Here is an 18,154-nt window from a genome sequence, read left to right as displayed (position 1 = left end):
TCCGTTTAGATCCGTCCTCATTGACTACAATGTAAAAAAAACGGAAGTGCACTTTCCGTTCGTGATCTGTTTTTTTAAACGGAAAGAAAAATACCACACTCAATTCAGCCATGGAGAAGGAAGGGGAGCTTTTATCAGGATTCGGGTTATTAGGAAGAAGCATTGTGTGTATTATGACATAGAGCAGTGTTGCACCCCTAAGAGATAATGTTCAACCGAATACAAAATCATCATACAGGGACTCACAGGTGCTGTTTGCAGCTACAATTCCTCTCCTCAGAACCTGCCAGACAGACATCTGAGGCTCTGCACTTATCCAGCAACTGCCTTCCCTTTTCCCTCCAATAGGCTCCTAAACTATAGTAATTCTGCTGCTTGGTGCAGTAAAGTCTGCAAGGTGTGACCTCCATCACACTGACATACAGGATGCTGGGAAAGCTGGGTGACCTCCATCACACTGACATACAGGATGCTGGGAGAGCTGTCTGACCTCCATCACACTGACATACAGGATACTGGGAAAGCTGTGTGACCTCCATCACACTGACATACAGGCAGGGCCGGCCTTAGGGAAGATGGCGCCCCGTGCGAAACCCCGCCCCTGTTGATACCCCCTTATGGTGACATACACTAAATCTTACAGCCTCCCACCCCTCCAGACAACCCCCACAATAAAACCACAAACATGACGGGAGGCTGTAGTATTTAGATACGATATACTAAATCCTACTACGAGTGCCACCCCTAAACCCCAGCCCCCCAAACCACCCGACCCCCGATAGTAGTACGATCTATGATTTATCAAACATGGTGTAAAGTGAAACTGGCTCAGTTGTCCCTAGCAACCAATCAGATTCCACCTTTCATTTTCCAAAGAGTCTGTGAGGAATGAGAGGTGGAATCTGATTGGTTGCTAGGGGCGACTGAGCCAGGTTCACTTTACACCATGTTTGATAAATCTCCCCCTATCTATCTATTATCTATCTATCATCTACCCCCCAACTGTTATATATGTGACCTTTTCATCACTTTTTGAAATTTTCTCTGAGATGTGACTTCACTAAAAAACAGCAAATTTGGACTTGGCCTGTTGGGATATGCTGGGTGCAGTAGTTATGCACTGTTTAGCTGTTGGGGTATGCTGGGGGCAGTAGTTATGCACTGTTTCAGCTGATAGGATATAGATAGGGAGATAGATAGATAGATAGGAGATAGATAGGAAATAGATAGATAGGAGGTATGCACTGTTTAGCTGTTGGGGTATGCTGGGAGCAGTAGTTATGCACTGTTTAGCTGTTGGGCTATGCTGGGGGCAGTAGTTATGCACTGTTTAGCTGTTGGGGTATGCTGGGGGCAGTAGTTATGCACTGTTTAGCTGTTGTGATATGCTGGGGGCAGTAGTTATGCACTGTTTAGCTGTTGGGATATGCTGGGGGCAGTAGTTATGCACTGTTTAGCTGTTGGGATATGCTAGGGGCAGTAGTTATGCACTGTTTAGCTGTTGGGGTATGCTAGGGGTAGTAGTTATGTACTGTTTCAGCTGTTGGGGTATGCTGGGGGCAGTAGTTGTGCACTGTTTAGCTGTTGGGGTATGCTGGGGGCAGTAGTTATGCACTGTTTAGCTGTTGGGATATGCTGGGGGCAGTAGTTATGCACTGTTTAGCTGTTGGGATATGCTAGGGGCAGTAGTTATGCACTGTTTAGCTGTTGGGGTATGCTGGGGGTAGTAGTTATGCACTGTTTAGCTGTTGGGATAAGCTGGGGGGAATAGTTATGCACTGTTTAGCTGTTGGGATATGCTAGGGGCAGTAGTTATGCACTGTTTAGCTGTTGGGATATGCTGGGGGCAGTAGTTATGCACTGTTTAGCTGTTGGGGTATGCTGGGGGTAGTAGTTATGTACTGTTTCAGCTGTTGGGGTATGATGGGGGCAGTAGTTATGCACTGTTTAGCTGTTGGGATATACTGGGGGCAGTAGTTATGCACTGTTTCAGCTGTTGGGGTATGCTGGGGGCAGTAGTTATGCACTGTTTCAGCTGTTGGAGTATACTGGGGCAGTAGTTATGCACTGTTTAGCTGTTGGGGTATACTGGGGGCAGTAGTTATGCACTGTTTAGCAGTTGGGGTATGCTGGGGGTAGTAGTTATGTACTGTTTCAGCTGTTGGGGTATGATGGGGGCAGTAGTTATGCACTGTTTAGCTGTTGGGGTATGCTGGGGGCAGTAGTTATGCACTGTTTAGCTGTTGGGATATGCTGGGGGCAGTAGTTATGCACTATTTAGCAGTTGGGGTATACTGGGGGCAGTAGTTATGCACTGTTTCAGCTGTTGGGGTATGATGGGGTAGTAGTTATGCATTGTTTTTTAAACAACATTATGGACAATTCTCTTTTTACATTTTTATTTATAAAAAAAAAAAAACTCCTAGAAGGCAAGGTGAGGAGAGATGCCAGTGTCTGTATATACTGTGGCACTACATGTATACTAAGCACCAGGGTCAGAACTGTGTACATGAAGATTGCCACAGTGTATACAGACTCTGCACAGAGAGAGAGAAAGAAAAAGAAGATAGATAGATAGATAGATAGATAGATAGATAGGAGATAGATAGATAGATAGATAGATAGATAGATAGATAGATAGATAGATAGATAGATAGATAGATGGGAGATAGATAGATAGATAGATAGATGGGAGATAGATAGATAGATAGATAGATGGGAGATAGATAGATAGATAGATAGATAGGAGATAGATAGATAGATAGATAGATAGATAGATAGATGGGAGATAGATAGATAGGAGATAGATAGATAGATAGGAGGGAAAGAGGTAGATGGGAAGGAGGATAAAGAGGTAGATTGGAGGGAGAAGAATCACCAGACTTACAGCAGGGGGGCAGGATCCTGGAGGCTGCACAAATTGCTGAGGAGGAGGCACATGGCTGGGCAGAGGTCACAGGCCACCACACTGATGGGATCTTGGCACACAGCAGGCTGTATTGGGGCAAGTAAAGAGTCATCATCCCGCGGTGGGCGCCGGGGGCGGGGCTTGTCGGCAGGGGGCGGAGCTTACCGGGACCTACTCGGAAGATTAATTTGCCAGGTCCCTAGCCCGTCTATCTTCTGGAGCGCCCCAAACCAACCCCTATGCAAGGAGGGTAGGCGGCCAGCTAGGGGGGCGCTCTGGCAGATAGACAGAACGTCTGTCTGCCAGACCAGTTAGGTGTGCAGCTGACTGTCTGCCAGAGCGCCCCCTAGCTGGCCAGGAGTGATGCGCCCTGTGCAACCGCACAACTCGCACACCCCAAAGGCCGGCCCTGCATACAGGATACTGGGAGAGCTGTCTGACCTCCATCACACTGACATACAGGATACTGGGAAAGCTGTGTGACCTCCATCACACTGACATACAGGATACTGGGAAAGCTGTGTGACCTCTATTACACTGACATACAGGATACTGGGAAAGCTGTGTGACCTCCATTACACACTGACATACAGGATACTGGGAAAGCTGGGTGACCTCCATTACACTGACATACAGGATGCTGGGAAAGCTGGGTGACCTCCATTATACTGACATACAGGCTACTGGGAGAGCTGGGTGACCTCCATTACACTGACATACTGGATGCTGGGAAAGCTCGGTGACCTCCATTACACTGACATACAGGATACTGGCAAAGCTGTGTGACCTCCATTACACTGACATACAGGATGCTGGGAAAGCTGTGTGACCTCCATTGCACACTGACATACAGGATGCTGGGAAAGCTGGGTGACCACCCCCTGTAATCCCCCCTGTGCTGTCCCCATTGTAATAATCCCCCCTGTGCTGCCACCCCTGCACACATATCTCTCCAGCAAACGCAGTGAAATGACGTCATTGTGCTGCTGGAGGGAGATGTCTGCAGGTGCAGAGTGCTCGGCTGGGGCGGAGCTGTCCAGGGGCGAAGCTACGGGCGGTCCGGGGGCGGAGATCCAGGCAGTCCGGGGGCGGGTTACGGGCGATACGGGGGCAGAGGTCCAGGCAGTCTGGGGACGGAGCTACGGGAGGTGACTGTTCAGAGGGGCAGGTGATGGGGCGAGCGAGCTAGAAGGCAGGCGGCCGGCCGTGCGCACAGCTAAGTGGAGTCTGGGGGGTGCCACCAGCCCCCCCTAGCTGTCGGCGCCCCGTGCCACCGCCCGGCCCGCCTCTAGAAACGGCCCTGGCAGTAGTACATTTCAACCCTCAGATCAAAGGAAAATATGCATCTTGAACGGATTGCATGCAAACGGAGCACAATTAGGGCAAACAGAGCACAATAATATATCATGGGAATCTATGGGGATTTTAACCCCTTGCCTCCGCAGCCTGTTTTGGCCTTAATGACCAGGCTCATTTTTCAAAATCTGACCTGTCTCACTTTATGCGCTTATAGCTCAGTGATGCTTTAACGTATGCTAGCGATTCTGAGATTGTTTTTTCGTCACATATGGCACTTTATATTAGTGGCAAAATTTGGTCATTACTTTGTGTGTTTTTTGTGAAAAACATCAAAATATCATGAAAAATTAGAAAATTTTGCATTTTATGAACTTATGAAATTCTCTGCTTCTAAAAAAGGAAGTCATAGCACATAAATTAGTTACTAAATCACATTACCAATATGTCCTCTTTATTCTGGCATAATTTGGGAAACATATTTTACTTTTTTAGGCTGTTATGGGGCTTAGAAATCTATTAGCAAATTATCACATTTTCATAAAATTTCCAAAACTGATTTTTTTAGGGACCAGTTCTTTTTTTAAGTGGGTTTAGGAGGCTTGTATACTGGAAACCCCCATAAGTGACCCCATTTTGGAAACTAGACACCTTAAAGAATTAATCTAGGGGTATAATGAGCATTTTAACCCTACAGGGGCTGGAGGAAAGTATTCACAATTAGGCCTTAAAAAAATCGAAAATTTTAATTTTCCAATAATATATATGTTTAGATTAAAGTTTCTCCTTTCCAAAAGGAACATGAGAGAATCTGCACCCCAAAATTTGTAAAGCAGGTTCTCTTGAGTACAACGGTACCCCATATGTGGGCGTAAACCACTGTATGGGCACACAGCCGGGCTCAGAAGGGAAGGAGCGCCAATTAGCTTTTTTAAAAAGTTTGAGCGCCAGGTGCGTTTGCAGTGCCCCTGTAGTGTCAGCAGAATAGAATCCCCCCAAAAGTCACTCCATTTTCGAAAGTACACCCCTCAAAGAATTCATCTTGGGGTAGGATGAGCATTTTGACCCCACATGCATTAGAGGAAAGTATTCAAAATTAGACAGTAAAAATGAAAAACACGAATTTTTCCAATAATATGTTCGTTTAGTTTGAAATTTCTCAATTTCACAAGGAAAAAGAGAAAAAAAGTACCCCAAAAATTGTAACGCAGGTTCTCCTGAATACAACGGTACCCCATATGTGGGCATAAACCACTGTATGGGCACACAGCGGGGCTCAGAAGGGAAGGAGCGCCAATTAGCATTTTCAGTGCAGATTTTGCTGAAGAAGTTTCTGAGCGCCAGGTGCGTTTGCAGCGCCCCTGTAGTGTCCGTAGAAAAGAACCCCCCCAAAAGTCACCCCATTTTGGAAAGTACACCCCTCAAAGAATTCATCTTGGGGTGTGGTGACCATTTTGACCCCACAGGTATTAGAGCAAAGTATTTAAAATTAGACAGTAAAAATGAAAAACTCGAATTTTTCCAATAATATGTTCGTTTAGTTTAAAATTTCTCAATTTCACAAGGAACATGAGAGAATCCGCACCCCAAAATTTGTAACGCAGGTTCTCCTGAGTACAACGGTACCCCATATGTGGGCATAAACCACTGTATGGCCACACAGGAGGGCTCAGAAGGGAAGGAGCGCCAATTAGCATTTTCAGTTCAGATTTTGCTGAAGAAGTTTCTGAGCGCCAGGTGCGTTTGCAGAGCCCCTGTAGTGTTCGTAGAAGAGAACCCCCCCAAAAGTCACCCCATTTTGGAAAGTGCACCCCTCAAAGAATTCATCTTGGGGTGTGGTGACCATTTTGACCCCACAGGTATTAGAGGAAAGTATTTAAAATTAGACAGTAAAAATGAAAAACTCGAATTTTTCCAATAATATGTTTGTTTAGTTTGAAATTTCTCAATTTCACGAGGAACAGGAGAGAAGCTGCATGCCCAAATCTGTAACGCAGGTTCCCCTGAGTAGAACGGTACCCCATATGTGGGCATAAACCACTGTATGGGCACCCAGCCGGGCTCAGATGGGAAGGAGCGCCAATTAGCATTTTCAGTGCAGATTTTTCCGAAGAAGTTTGAGCGCCAGGTGCGTTTGCAGAGCCCCTGTAGTGTCAGCAGAGGAGAACCCCCCCCAAAAGTCACCCCATTTAGGAAAGTACACCCCCTCAAAGAATTCATCTTGGGGTGCAGTGAGCGGTTTGACCCCACAGGTATTAGAGGAAAGTATTCAAAATAAGACAGTAAAAATAAAAAACTCGAATTTTTCCAATATATGTTCGTTTAGTTTAAAATTTCTCAATTTCACGAGGAATGGGAGAAAAAATGTACCCCAAAATCTGTAACGCAGGTTCTCCTGAGTAAAACGGTACCCCATATGTGGGCATAAACCACTGTATGGGCACACACGAGGGCTCAGAAGGAAGGGAGCGGCAATTTGCTGGAGCAAAACCGCAGCTAGTAATGGTTATTAGAATAGCGCAGTTACTAAAATACAATAAAAAAATGAGATTACAGGTAATGTGGGGTGGTCACGGATAATCTGGGGTGGTTACGGGCAACCTGCGGTGGTAACGGGCAATGTGGGGTGGTTACGGATAAACTGAAGTGCTTATAGGTAATCTGGGATGGGAACCTGTAACGTGCGGTGGTCGAGCGCAACGTGCGGTGGTCGGGGGCAACGTGCGGTGGTCGGGGGCAACGTGCGGTGGTCGGGGGCAACGTGCGGTGGTCGGGGGCAACGTGCGGTGGTCGGGGGCAACGTGCGGTGGTTAGAGGCAATCTGGGGGGAATTACATGTGATTAGGGGCAACATGGGGTGGTTACAGACAATCTGGGGTGGTTACGGATAAACGGAAGTGCTTATAGGTAATCAGGGGTGGGTACATGTAATTTTGGGTGGTTACGGCAATCTGGAGGGGGTCACTGGCAACGTGTGTGAGTTAGAGGCAACGTGCGGTGGTTAGAGGCAATCTGGTGGGAATTACAAGTGATTAGGGGCAACCTGGGGGGGTTACAGACAATCTGCGGTGGTTACGGGCAACCTGGGGGGGTTACAGACAATCTGTGGTGGTTATGGGCAACCTGGGGTGGTTACAGACAATCTGGGGTGGTTACGGATAAACTGAAGTGCTTATAGGTAATCAGGGGTGGGTACATGTAATTTTGGGTGGTTACGGCAATCTGGTGTGGTTACGGGCAATCTGGAGGGGGTCACTGGCAACGTGTGTGAGTTAGAGGCAACGTGCAGTGGTTACGTGCAATATGGGGGGGTTACGGGCAATCGGGGCTGATTATGGACCATCTGGAGGGGCTCACTGGCAATTTGGGGTGGTTACAGGCAACGTGCGGTGGTTATGGGCAACGTGCGGTGGTTATGGGCAACGTGCGGTGGTTATGGGCAACGTGCGGTGGTTATGGGCAACGTGCGGTGGTTATGGGCAACGTGCGGTGGTTATGGGCAACGTGCGGTGGTTATGGGCAATGTGTGGTGGTTATAGGCAACGTGCGGTGGTTATGGGCAACGTGCGGTGGTTATGGGCAGCGTGCGGTGGTTATGGGCAGCGTGCGGTGGTTATGGGCAGCGTGCGGTGGTTATGGGCAGCGTGCGGTGGTTATGGGCAGCGTGCGGTGGTTATGGGCAGCGTGCGGTGGTTATGGGCAGCGTGCGGTGGTTATGGGCAGCGTGCGGGGATTACGTGCAATCTGGGGCGGATACGGGCAATCTGGGGCAGATATGGGCAACCTGCAGTGGTTACGGGTACTTTGGGGGGGCTAGGGGTAATCTGGGAGTAAAGTGCAATTATTACTATAATAAAAAGTGTGTGTTTTATTTTTTTGAATGTTTTTCACTTTTTGTACTTTATACATTAATTATCACTGTATTACTATGATTACTGTGATATTTTCTATCACAGTAATCATAGTTCAGTGACAGAGACCAAATTGGTCTCTGTCACTTTAAATTTTCTGAGATAACTGATTCTGGAGCGCATGCGCACTTCAGAATCAGCCTGGACGTCGAGGAGGACGGAGCTCCGTGGATCAGGTAACGTATGTGGGGAAGGGGGGGTGACTGGGGGACGGGGGTGACTGGGGGGGGTGGGGGGCGACTTGGGGGGGGGGGGCACGGTGACACTTTTTATCCCCTGTCACCAATGATTTATGGTGACAGGGGATAAAAAGTGCTGATCAGCACTGGGAACAGGCGATCGGCGGTATATAGTATATACCGCCGATCGCCTGCTCCGGGACCACATGGGGGGGTCCCCGATCACTGCCCCATGCTCTCCGCTACCTCCGGTGGCGGAGAGCATGGGGCTTTGATCACTAATTAATTTCCATCCCTGCGAACAAACATCGTTTGTTCGCAGGGATGGGGGCGGCCATCTTGGATCTGATGGCCGCCCGGGTAGGGTGATCGGGGGGCTGATCTGGGGTCTGAAGGGACATTTTTCATCTCCCCCCACCGTGGATTCACGGTGGGGGGAGATGAAAACTATCGGCGGCGCCGGTAATGCCCGGTACCGGCGGATCGCCGCTAAAACGGTAGTAGCGGCGATCCGCCGGTATCGGAGGACGAGGGGAGGGGGCCGGGGGACACAGACTGAGTGGCGGTGGGGGGAGGCAGCGTTCTGCAGCCTCCCCCCGCCGCCTGATCGGCGGGGGACACTGAATCTCCCCATAGACGCTGCGGTCGCATTGACCGCGGCGTTTATGGGGTTAACTGCCCGGGGGGGAGCGCGGCTCCCCTCCGGGCAGTGGCAGCAGGAGGATGCTGTGTGACACAGCCTCCTCCTGCTGCCCGATCTCACCTAGGGACAGAGGGGGGAGGCAGGGAAAGCATGACGTCCAGGGACGTCATGATGCATTCTGCCACTGCTTTTCATGACGTCCCTGGACGTCATATTGGGGGAAGGGGTTAACGGATCCGCCAGTTTTCGTTTTGCTTACTCCAAAACGGAAAAGGTAGATGGAATGGTGCCGGATGGTCAGACGAATTAGCCTTATTCATAATCTTTATCGTTCATTCTGGTTTTCTGATTTGTCTAAAAAAAAATGTTGGTGACCTTAATGTTGTAACTATGCTTTCCAAAAATAAGAAAAAAATCAGGATGGCAACCTTGTCCTAAAGTATGTTTTATTTCCTACAGGTGCAAACCAAATGAAAAAAGGAGCACAGTATTTGTTTTCAAAGCTGAGCAATGATGTCAACAATATGTATATGTATGAAACCCAGAAATTACCTTACTGTGACCTACCTAATGATCTAGGTAAGCTTGTTTTGCTTATTAAGATTTACTCAAACAAACAATATTTTAATTGGACAATATATATTCAATCCTTATTTACAGTATTAGGTAAACTTCACCTAATACTAGATATTCTGATTGTATGGAATAGCTTGATCATTGTGAAATGTTCTATTATGTTCTATCACAATTTGAAATCATTCTGTTTCCCCCAATGTTCTATAATCATTTTAAGCCCTTAACGACCAAGAGTGTAAATGTATGCCCTGGCGTTGTTAAGGGTGTTCAGATGGCTGCGCAGCGACCCCACTCTGAACCGTCGCGACTCTGGATGCTATCTGCAGCCCTAGACCGCGGCAATTAACGGGCATGGTCCGATCGCCGTGCCCGCTAATTAGCCTTTTAAATGCAGCTGTCGACAAAGGCTTCTTTTCCCCATCGGTGGTGGTCTAGTGGGGGGGGGGGGGACCACCCCCCGCGCGCGGTCGCGGTGGAGCGATCTGCACGGGCTGGGGGTCTGCACCATAATGCCGGTGATCCTGGCTTGGCTATCTATTGTTCTCGGCTGCAGCAGCCGAGAGCAATAGAACACAGATCTCATGGATCTATGCAGTATACATAGATCTCAATGAGACATCTGAGCAGTAAAACTAGAAGTCCCCCAGGGGGACTTCTGGCACAGTATGTGTGCAAAAAACAAAAAATGTTTTTTATTAATAAAAAATACCCTCCCCTAATAAAAGACTGAATCACCCCCCTTTTCCCATTTTTAAAATAAAAAAATAAATAAACATATTTGGTATGGCCGCGTGCGTCATTACCCAAACTATCAATTTATTTAATTCCGGGTGGCGTGACCCGAAGCTGATGGGAGCAGATGCTTATTGTAACATGGCACCGGCATCCACTCTGAGGACGCACAGAGCATCGGACCTGGGATCTCTGCTCCTGGAGGCGCTGCAGCTCTCCTCTACTCAAGCCCCGCTTCTCCGAGGTCCACTCCCTACATCACCCCGGACACCCCTGAATGCTCAAAGAGTTAGTACAATGCGGCCCACCGCCACCCCGTTTCGGCCTGAGACACATGGTGGGATAGCAGCACCACCCGCCCTCATGGCAGCACAAGCTGGGAAATTGCCGGGATGCACCCAGAGCCCTGTGGATACAGGGCCAAAGCCCGCTCTAAACGTGATATTGATTTTGATGGGGCACCCCTCCAAATACTACCTGACCTCTCCTGAGTGACGTTACAAAAAAGGAGAAAGCTGCGCCCTCTCTTGCAGATTCTACGTGACCAGAACATACGCTACAGATGGGGCTTCCCATTCCACCTCACGGCACGGTGAGATGGAAAATCTGCTGCTATGCGGGTGGCAGAAGATCTACATATGTTCTGCAAAACCCTTGGCATAGACATTCCCCGGCTGCAACCTTGGTAATTGACCCCTCCACCACCTCCACCTGTGTGGACACAGATTTCAGCTCACAGGGAACGGCCAGCCCAAGGAGCCTCTCCTACTCAGCGAAGATCACCCGGCCGAAAACGTCGTGCCCAAGATGTGTAGGACGCTGCTCTGTGTGTTCCTTATAGACTCATACCGTGGGTTTGGCCTCAATATTGATACCGCAATATTCCCTACAGTTTAAGGCAGCATGAAAGCTGATTTTCACTAGTGATAGTTCTTACTATTCTACGGTTAGCCTTTATGTGGTTACTGATGTTCCCTACCTCTTATTCAATGCAAGTGTTGTTACTGCTCAGTTTGCTTCTGCCACTTTCCCCCCCTTCTCTGCTGTTGGTCTCACGACCCTCTCTGTTGGGGACCTTGTATGGTTTAGTCACCCGTGGGTGTTTATCCTCTTTCAACGATAACCTTCAGCAGTCACTAGGGGTGGGCGGGTTCCTCCCCTGGTATAATTTTTGCCAGTGCTCTGTCATTGATTTTTTTTTTGTTTTTCTTTTTTCCCTTGTCTTGTCTTTTTATGTTGTGTCCCCCCCCTCATGTTTTGTTGTTGCCTTTTGATGTACATCCCATGCTCTCTCTTGTGCTGTGAAGCTGCCCGCAACCTAGCCGATCTCCTGCATCCCACTTGCAGTTTCTGTCTTCCACGATGGATGGGAGCTCGCTGGGGCTCCTGTTCTTCTACGCTCCTTCTCTGCCTGGCAGAGTTCAGGTACATTTTTTGTCATATGGCTTCTTACCCTGACCCACTATGGTGAGATTAGTTAGTCTTAATGTAAAGGGCTTGAACTCCGATCTTAAGAGGAGACTTTTACTGCGAGAGCTGACTTAGCTATGCGTAGACATAGCATTTATACAGGAAACGCATCACAATGGTTCAGGTACTTTTAAGTTTGCATTCCACAAATACCCCACTGTCTATTCTGCTCCAAAAGACAAGAAAAGGGTTGGCGTAGCCATAATGATAGGGGCTTCTTGCTCTCTCCAGGTTGATACCAGTGAAATAGATTATTTTGGGTAAGCTGGAGGGTGTTCAGGTCATCCTTTGTAATATTTATTTCCCTAATGAAAAACAGCTGCACTTTCTTAGAAAGATCCTTGCTAAACTGTCCTGCCTTCCCCCATCTTCGCTATTGGTGGGTAGGGACTTTAACCTATCGCCATCTAAGACCTAGGATAGACATACTGTTACAACCCGCACGCCTCCTAGGAACATAGCTCAACTGTCTTCGGCCTTCTGTATGCTTACTAGGCAACATCGTCTGGTCGACCTTTGGCGAACTTGCCACCCCATGGAAAAGACATACACCTTCTACTCCCACCCGCATTCCACGCATACCCGCATAGACCTCTTTCTGGGGAATGTATTGGGTCTGCGCTCCACCATGCGGTCCGAGATTCACTCCATCACACGGTCGGATCATGCCCCAGTCTCTCTGGATATATTAATACTACCTCATACCCATAGGGTTTGCCATTGGTGCCTGAATGATCCGCTCTTGAAGCACCTTCCCCACAGAGAGGTCTTGGCGACAGGTCTTCAGGAATACTTCCAATTAAATCAGAGTAGTGTTGCCGCCCCTGCCACGCTAAGGAAAGCCCATAAAATGGTCTTCCGGGGTAACTGCATCGCCCTCTCCTCCCGTCTTAAAAAGGATGCCGAGGCCCGAGTTGCCACCCTGACGCTACAATTAAGACAAAAGGAAGCCCTTATGGGCTCCTTCGGGAAATAGTGGCCACCCATAACTCCCTGAAAGATGAAGCTATATCGCGGGTGACCCAGCTGCTGTCGTATACCAAACATAAATATTATGACAAGGCTAATAAGGCCCATACATTATTGGCCTCTCAACTGAGAGATTGTTCGGTCCAACAGTCCCCCTTTGTGATAAAGGACAGAACAGGTAATTTACATTATGATCCCGCCTGCATAGCTTCCGCTTTCTCGGGCTATTATGCTTCCCTCTGTTCCCTTCCTAACTCCCTTCCCACCGATCTATGGGAGAGGGAACACCTACTCCGGTCCTATTTGGCAGAATGCCATTTGCCTAAACTTCTCCCTGAGGACTTGTCCACATTCAATGCACCCATCATGGTGGAGGAGATATCAGACGTAATTAAAAATGTACCCTCTGGGAAGTCGCCTGGGCCTGACGGTCTGCCATATATTTATTACAAAACATTGCAGTCTCCCTTGGCCTCCCTATTTAATTCTTCTCTGGGGGGTGGGGATCCAATCCCGCCCACTATGTTAGACTCATTTATTACAGTGATACTCAAACCTGGGAAGGACCCATCTGGCCCTGCTAGTTATAGACCCATATCATTGCTAAATGCTGATTTCAAAATATTCACTAAAATAATGGCGATTAGATTGGGGGCACTCCTGCCGACTCCCATTCACGCTGACCAAGTTGGCTTTGTGCCGAATCGTCAGGCTGGGGACAATATGCCTTGGACCACACATCTTGTCGACATCCTTGCCAGGACTGACTCACAGGGACTACTCCTAAGTCTGGATGCAGAAAAGGCCTTTGACAGGCTCAGTTGGCCCTTCTTGTTTACTGCCCTTGAGGCTTATGGTATTTCAGGGCCTTTTCTGCAGACAGTCAGGGCTTTGTACTCCACTTTATCAGCACAGGAGCGCCTGCCGAATGCTACCTCAGCGCCATCCCATATCCACAATGGAACCAGGCATACGTCTTTCTCCTGATGTCAGGGGGGTGATGGTTAGGGACAGAGAATTCAAAATGTCTCTGTTTGCCAATGATCTTTTACTTACTCTTACAAACCCTTTGGTCTCCCTCCCTAATCTTCATTCCTTGATAGCTGAATATGGCAATCTCTCTAGATTCAAAATTAAAGGACAAGTGCCATGAAAAACTTTTTCCCAGTAATTGAAGCACATTACAAAGTTATATAACTGTGTAATATGCTTCAATCACCTATCTGCCTCCCTTCCCTGTCTTTTTCCCCCCTCCACCCCCCACCAGGAAGTGTCCTAACTCACACAGACCTAGTGACTGTCGTCACCGTCACCAGGAAGCTCCTTCTTGTGAGGATGAGTCATCAGCAGGAGGGCTGCTCTAGGTCCTGTTACACCAGCCTGCCCCTCCCCTCCTTGTCAGGTGACTCTGCTTGCTCAGCTTATCTTCTCTAGTGACATGACTCCTTCACTGAGTCCACGGCAGCAGGAGAGAGGGTATGAGGGGAGGGGGGAGCTGCCTATGTGCCGGAGTCAGTCTGAGGGAAGATAAGCAAGTGAGATGTGACAAGTGATGGCTTGCAGTTGTTCAGCCAATGGGAGCTGAGCAAGCCTGTCACCTGACAAGGCAGGGGAGGGGGAGGCTAGTGTAACAGGAGAAGGAGCTGAGAGAAGAGCTTGGTGACGGTGACAACAGTAATCAGGTCTGTGTGAGTTTAGTGCACTTCCTGGTGGGGGGTGGAGGGGGGAAAAGACAGGGAAGGGAGGCAGATAGGTGATTGAAGCATATTACAGAGTTATATAACTTTGTAATGTGCTTCAATTACTGGGAAAAAGTTTTTCATGGCACTTGTCCTTTAACCCCTTAGTGTCCGCCGATACGGCTTTTTACGGCGGTCACTAATGGGCCTTATTCTGCTGCCATCAGCTTTTTACGGCAATGGCAGAGAATAAGGCTGCGGGGCCGGGACGGCCCCCACCCCATCCCCCCAGCTACCGGAGGTAGCTGAGGGGTTGGGGCAGTGTGTGGGGTCCGTCCCGCCCCCCCCTCCCCGCCTTACCGACGATCGCCGCTATTAACGTTATAGCGGCAGCCGTCGGTAAAGGGGATTACCGGTGCCGCCGCTGCTTTTCTTTTCCCCCGCCGTGAATCCACGGTGGGGGGAGATGAAATAAGTGTATATCAGACCCCAGATCAGACCCCCCTAGTGCCCCGATAACTAACCCCCCTCCCCCGGCGGCCATCATTTCCAAGATGGCCGCCGCCATCCCTGCGAACAAACGATGTTTGTTCGCAGGGATGGAAAAGTTTAAATGAATGAAAGCCCCATGCTCTCCGCCACCGGAGGTAGCGGAGAGCATGGGGCAGTCATCAGGGACTGTGGGGTCCCGGTACAAGCGATTAGTGGTACCGCCGGCACTTTTAATCCCCTGTCACCATAAATGATTGGTGACAGGGGATAAAAAGTGATGTCACCCCCGTCCCCCAGTCACCCCCCCCTTCCCCATATACTCACCTGATCCTGGAGCTCCGTCCTCCTCGACGTCCTGGCTGGTTATTAAGTGCGCATGCGCTTCACAACCAGCCAACTCTGGAAAATATAAAGTGACAGAGACCAATTTGGTCTCTGTCACTGAACTATGATTACTGTGATAGAAAATATCACAGTAATCATAGTAATACAGTGAAAATGAATGTGTAAAGTACAAAAAGTGACAAACATACAAAAAAATAAAACACACACTTTTTATTATAGTAATAATTGCAGTTTACTCCCAAATTACCCCTAACCCTACCCCAGATTACCCGTAACCACCGCACGTTGCCCATAACCACCGCACGTTGCCCGTAACCACTGCACATTGCCTGTAACCACCCCAAATTGCCAGTGGCCCCCTCCAGATTGCCCGTAACCACCCCAAATTACATTTACCAACCCCAGATTACCTATAGGCACTTCAGTTTAGCAGTAACAATCCCAGATTGTCTGTAACCCTTCCAGGTTGCACATAACCCCCCCAGGTTTCCCGTAATCACGCTAGATTACATGTAACCCCCCAGATTGCACGTAACCACCGCACGTTGCCTCTGACCACCGCACGTTGCCTCTGACCACCGCACGTTGCCTCTGACTACCGCAGGTTTCCTCCGACCACCGCAGGTTGCCTCTGACCACCGCAGGTTTCCTCCGACCACTGCACGTTGCCTCTGACCACCCCAAATTGCCAATGACCCTCTCCAGATTGCGGTAACCATGCCAGATTACAGGTACCCACCCGAGATTACCTATAAGCACTTCAGTTTATCCATAACCACCCCACATTGCCCGTAACCACCCCACGTTGCTCGTAACCACCCCAGATTGTCTGTAAGCACTGCAGGTTGCCTGTAACCACCCCACGTTGCCCGTATCCACCCCACGTTGCCCGTATCCACCCCAGGTTGCCGTAACCACAGCAGGTTGCCCGTGACCGCCCCATGTTGTCCGTAACCACCCCAGATTACCTGTAACTACCTCAGGTTGCCCATAACCACCCCAGGTTGCCCGTAACCACCCCACATTACCTGTAATCTCATTTTTATTTTATTTTATTTTAGTAACTGCGCTATTCTAATAACCATTACTAGCTGCGGTTTTGCTCCAGCAAATTGGCGCTCCTTCCCTTCTGAGCCCTGCTGTGTGCCCATACAGTGGTTTATGCCCACATATGGGGTACCGTTTTACTCAGGAGAACCTGAGTTACAGATTTTGGGGTACGTTTTCTCTCCTGTTCCTCGTCAAATTGAGAAATTTCAAACTAAACCAACATATTATTGGAAAAATTCGAGTTTTTCATTTTTACTGGCCAATTTTGAATACTTTCCTCTAATACCTGTGGGGTAAAAATGGTCACCATACCCCAAAATGAATTCTCTGAGGGGTGTACTTTAAAAATGGAGTGACTTATTGGGAGATTTTACTCTGCTGGCACTACAGGGGCGCTGCAAACGCACCTGGCTCTCGGAAACTTCTGCAGCAAAATCTGCATTGAAAAAGCTAATTGGCTCTCCTTCCCTTCTGAGCCCTCCTGTATGCCCATACAGTGGTTTACGCCCACATATGGGGTACCATTGTACTCAGGAGAACCTACGTTACAAATTTTGGGGTACTTTTTTTCTCTTGTTCCTCGTGAAATTGAGAAATTTCAAACTAAACAAACATATTATTGGAAGAATTCGAGTTTTTCATTTTTACTGTCTGCTTTTAAATACTTTCCTGTAATACCTGTGGGGTCAAAATGCTCACCTCACACCAAGATGAATTCTTTGAGGGGTGCACTTTCCAAAATGGGGTGACTTATGGGGTTTTTCTCTCTGCTGACACTACAGGGGCACTGCAAACGCACCTGGTGCTCAGAAACTTCTTCAGCAAAATCTGCATTGGAAAAGCTAATTGGCGCTCCTTCCTTTCTGAGCCCTCCTGTGTGCCCATACAGTGGTTTATACCCACATATGGGGAACCATTGTACTCAGGAGAACCTGTGTTACAAATTTTGGGGTGCTTTTTCTCTCATTTTTCTTTTGAAAATGAGAAACTTTAATCTAAACGTATATATTATTGGAAAATTTTAATTTTCCATTTTTTTACTGCCTAATTGTGAATACTTTCCTCCAGCCCCTGTAGGGTTAAAATGCTCATTATACCCCTAGATTAATTCTTTAAGGTGTGTAGTTTCCAAAATGGGGTCACTTAAGGGGGTTTTCAGGATACCAGACTTCTAAATCCATTTAAAAAAAGAACTGGTCCCTAAAAAAATCAGTTTTGGAAACTTTCACGAAAATGTGATAATTTGCTGATGAATTTCTAAGCCCCGTAACACCCTAAAAAAGTAAAATATGTTTACCAAATTATGCCAGAATAAAGAAGACATATTGGTAATGTGACTTAGTAACTAATTTATGTGCTACGACTTTCTTTTTTTAGAAGCAGAGAATTTCAAAGTTCATAAAATGCAAATTTTTTAAATTTTTCATGATATTTGGATGTTTTTCACAAAAAACACACAAAGTAGTGACCAAATTTTGCCACTAACATAAAATGCCATATGTGACGAAAAAAACAATCTCATAATCGCTAGCATACGTTAAAGCATCACTGAGCTATAAGAGCATAAACTGAGACAGGTCAGATTTTAAAAAATTAGCCTGGTCATTAAGGCCCAAACTAGCTGCAGCACGAAGGGGTTAATTATCTCAAAACTGAAGCTATGTCTGTTCGCCTCTCCTCCACCGTGATGGCATCCCTCCAACCATCCTATCCTTTTAAGTGGGAAACTAATGGTTTACACTGCCTGGGTATCTATACACTCCCTCCTACCGTTCGTCACACAAGCAAAATTTCCCCCAGTTTTTCTGTGACATTGCCTCCAGTTGTCCAAATGGTCCACCTTACCCCTCTCCCTCATTGGAAGGATAAACTCAGTGAAAATGAATGTCCTTCTCCTTTTCCTG

At 47.9% G+C, this 18,154-nt stretch overlaps 1 protein-coding gene across 4 annotated transcripts in view; it reads left to right on the top strand.

The window, feature by feature from the left end:
• LOC138797587 (beta-1,4-galactosyltransferase 1-like) overlaps positions 1-18,154 on the top strand; it is a 260,610-nt gene that overhangs the window by 89,463 nt on the left and 152,993 nt on the right. For all 4 annotated transcript variants that reach the window (XM_069977940.1, XM_069977941.1, XM_069977938.1 and 1 more), the window contains exon 2: positions 9,397-9,516. In XM_069977940.1, coding sequence (XP_069834041.1) covers positions 9,397-9,516 — 120 coding nt within the window. The remainder of the gene's footprint in view (positions 1-9,396; positions 9,517-18,154) is intronic.

The sequence above is a fragment of the Dendropsophus ebraccatus genome, chromosome 7 (assembly GCF_027789765.1).
Source record: "Dendropsophus ebraccatus isolate aDenEbr1 chromosome 7, aDenEbr1.pat, whole genome shotgun sequence".
NCBI classification, from domain to species: Eukaryota; Metazoa; Chordata; class Amphibia; order Anura; family Hylidae; genus Dendropsophus; species Dendropsophus ebraccatus.
Note: the sequence above shows the minus strand (reverse complement) of the source record. Positions and strands in the feature narration are given on the sequence as shown.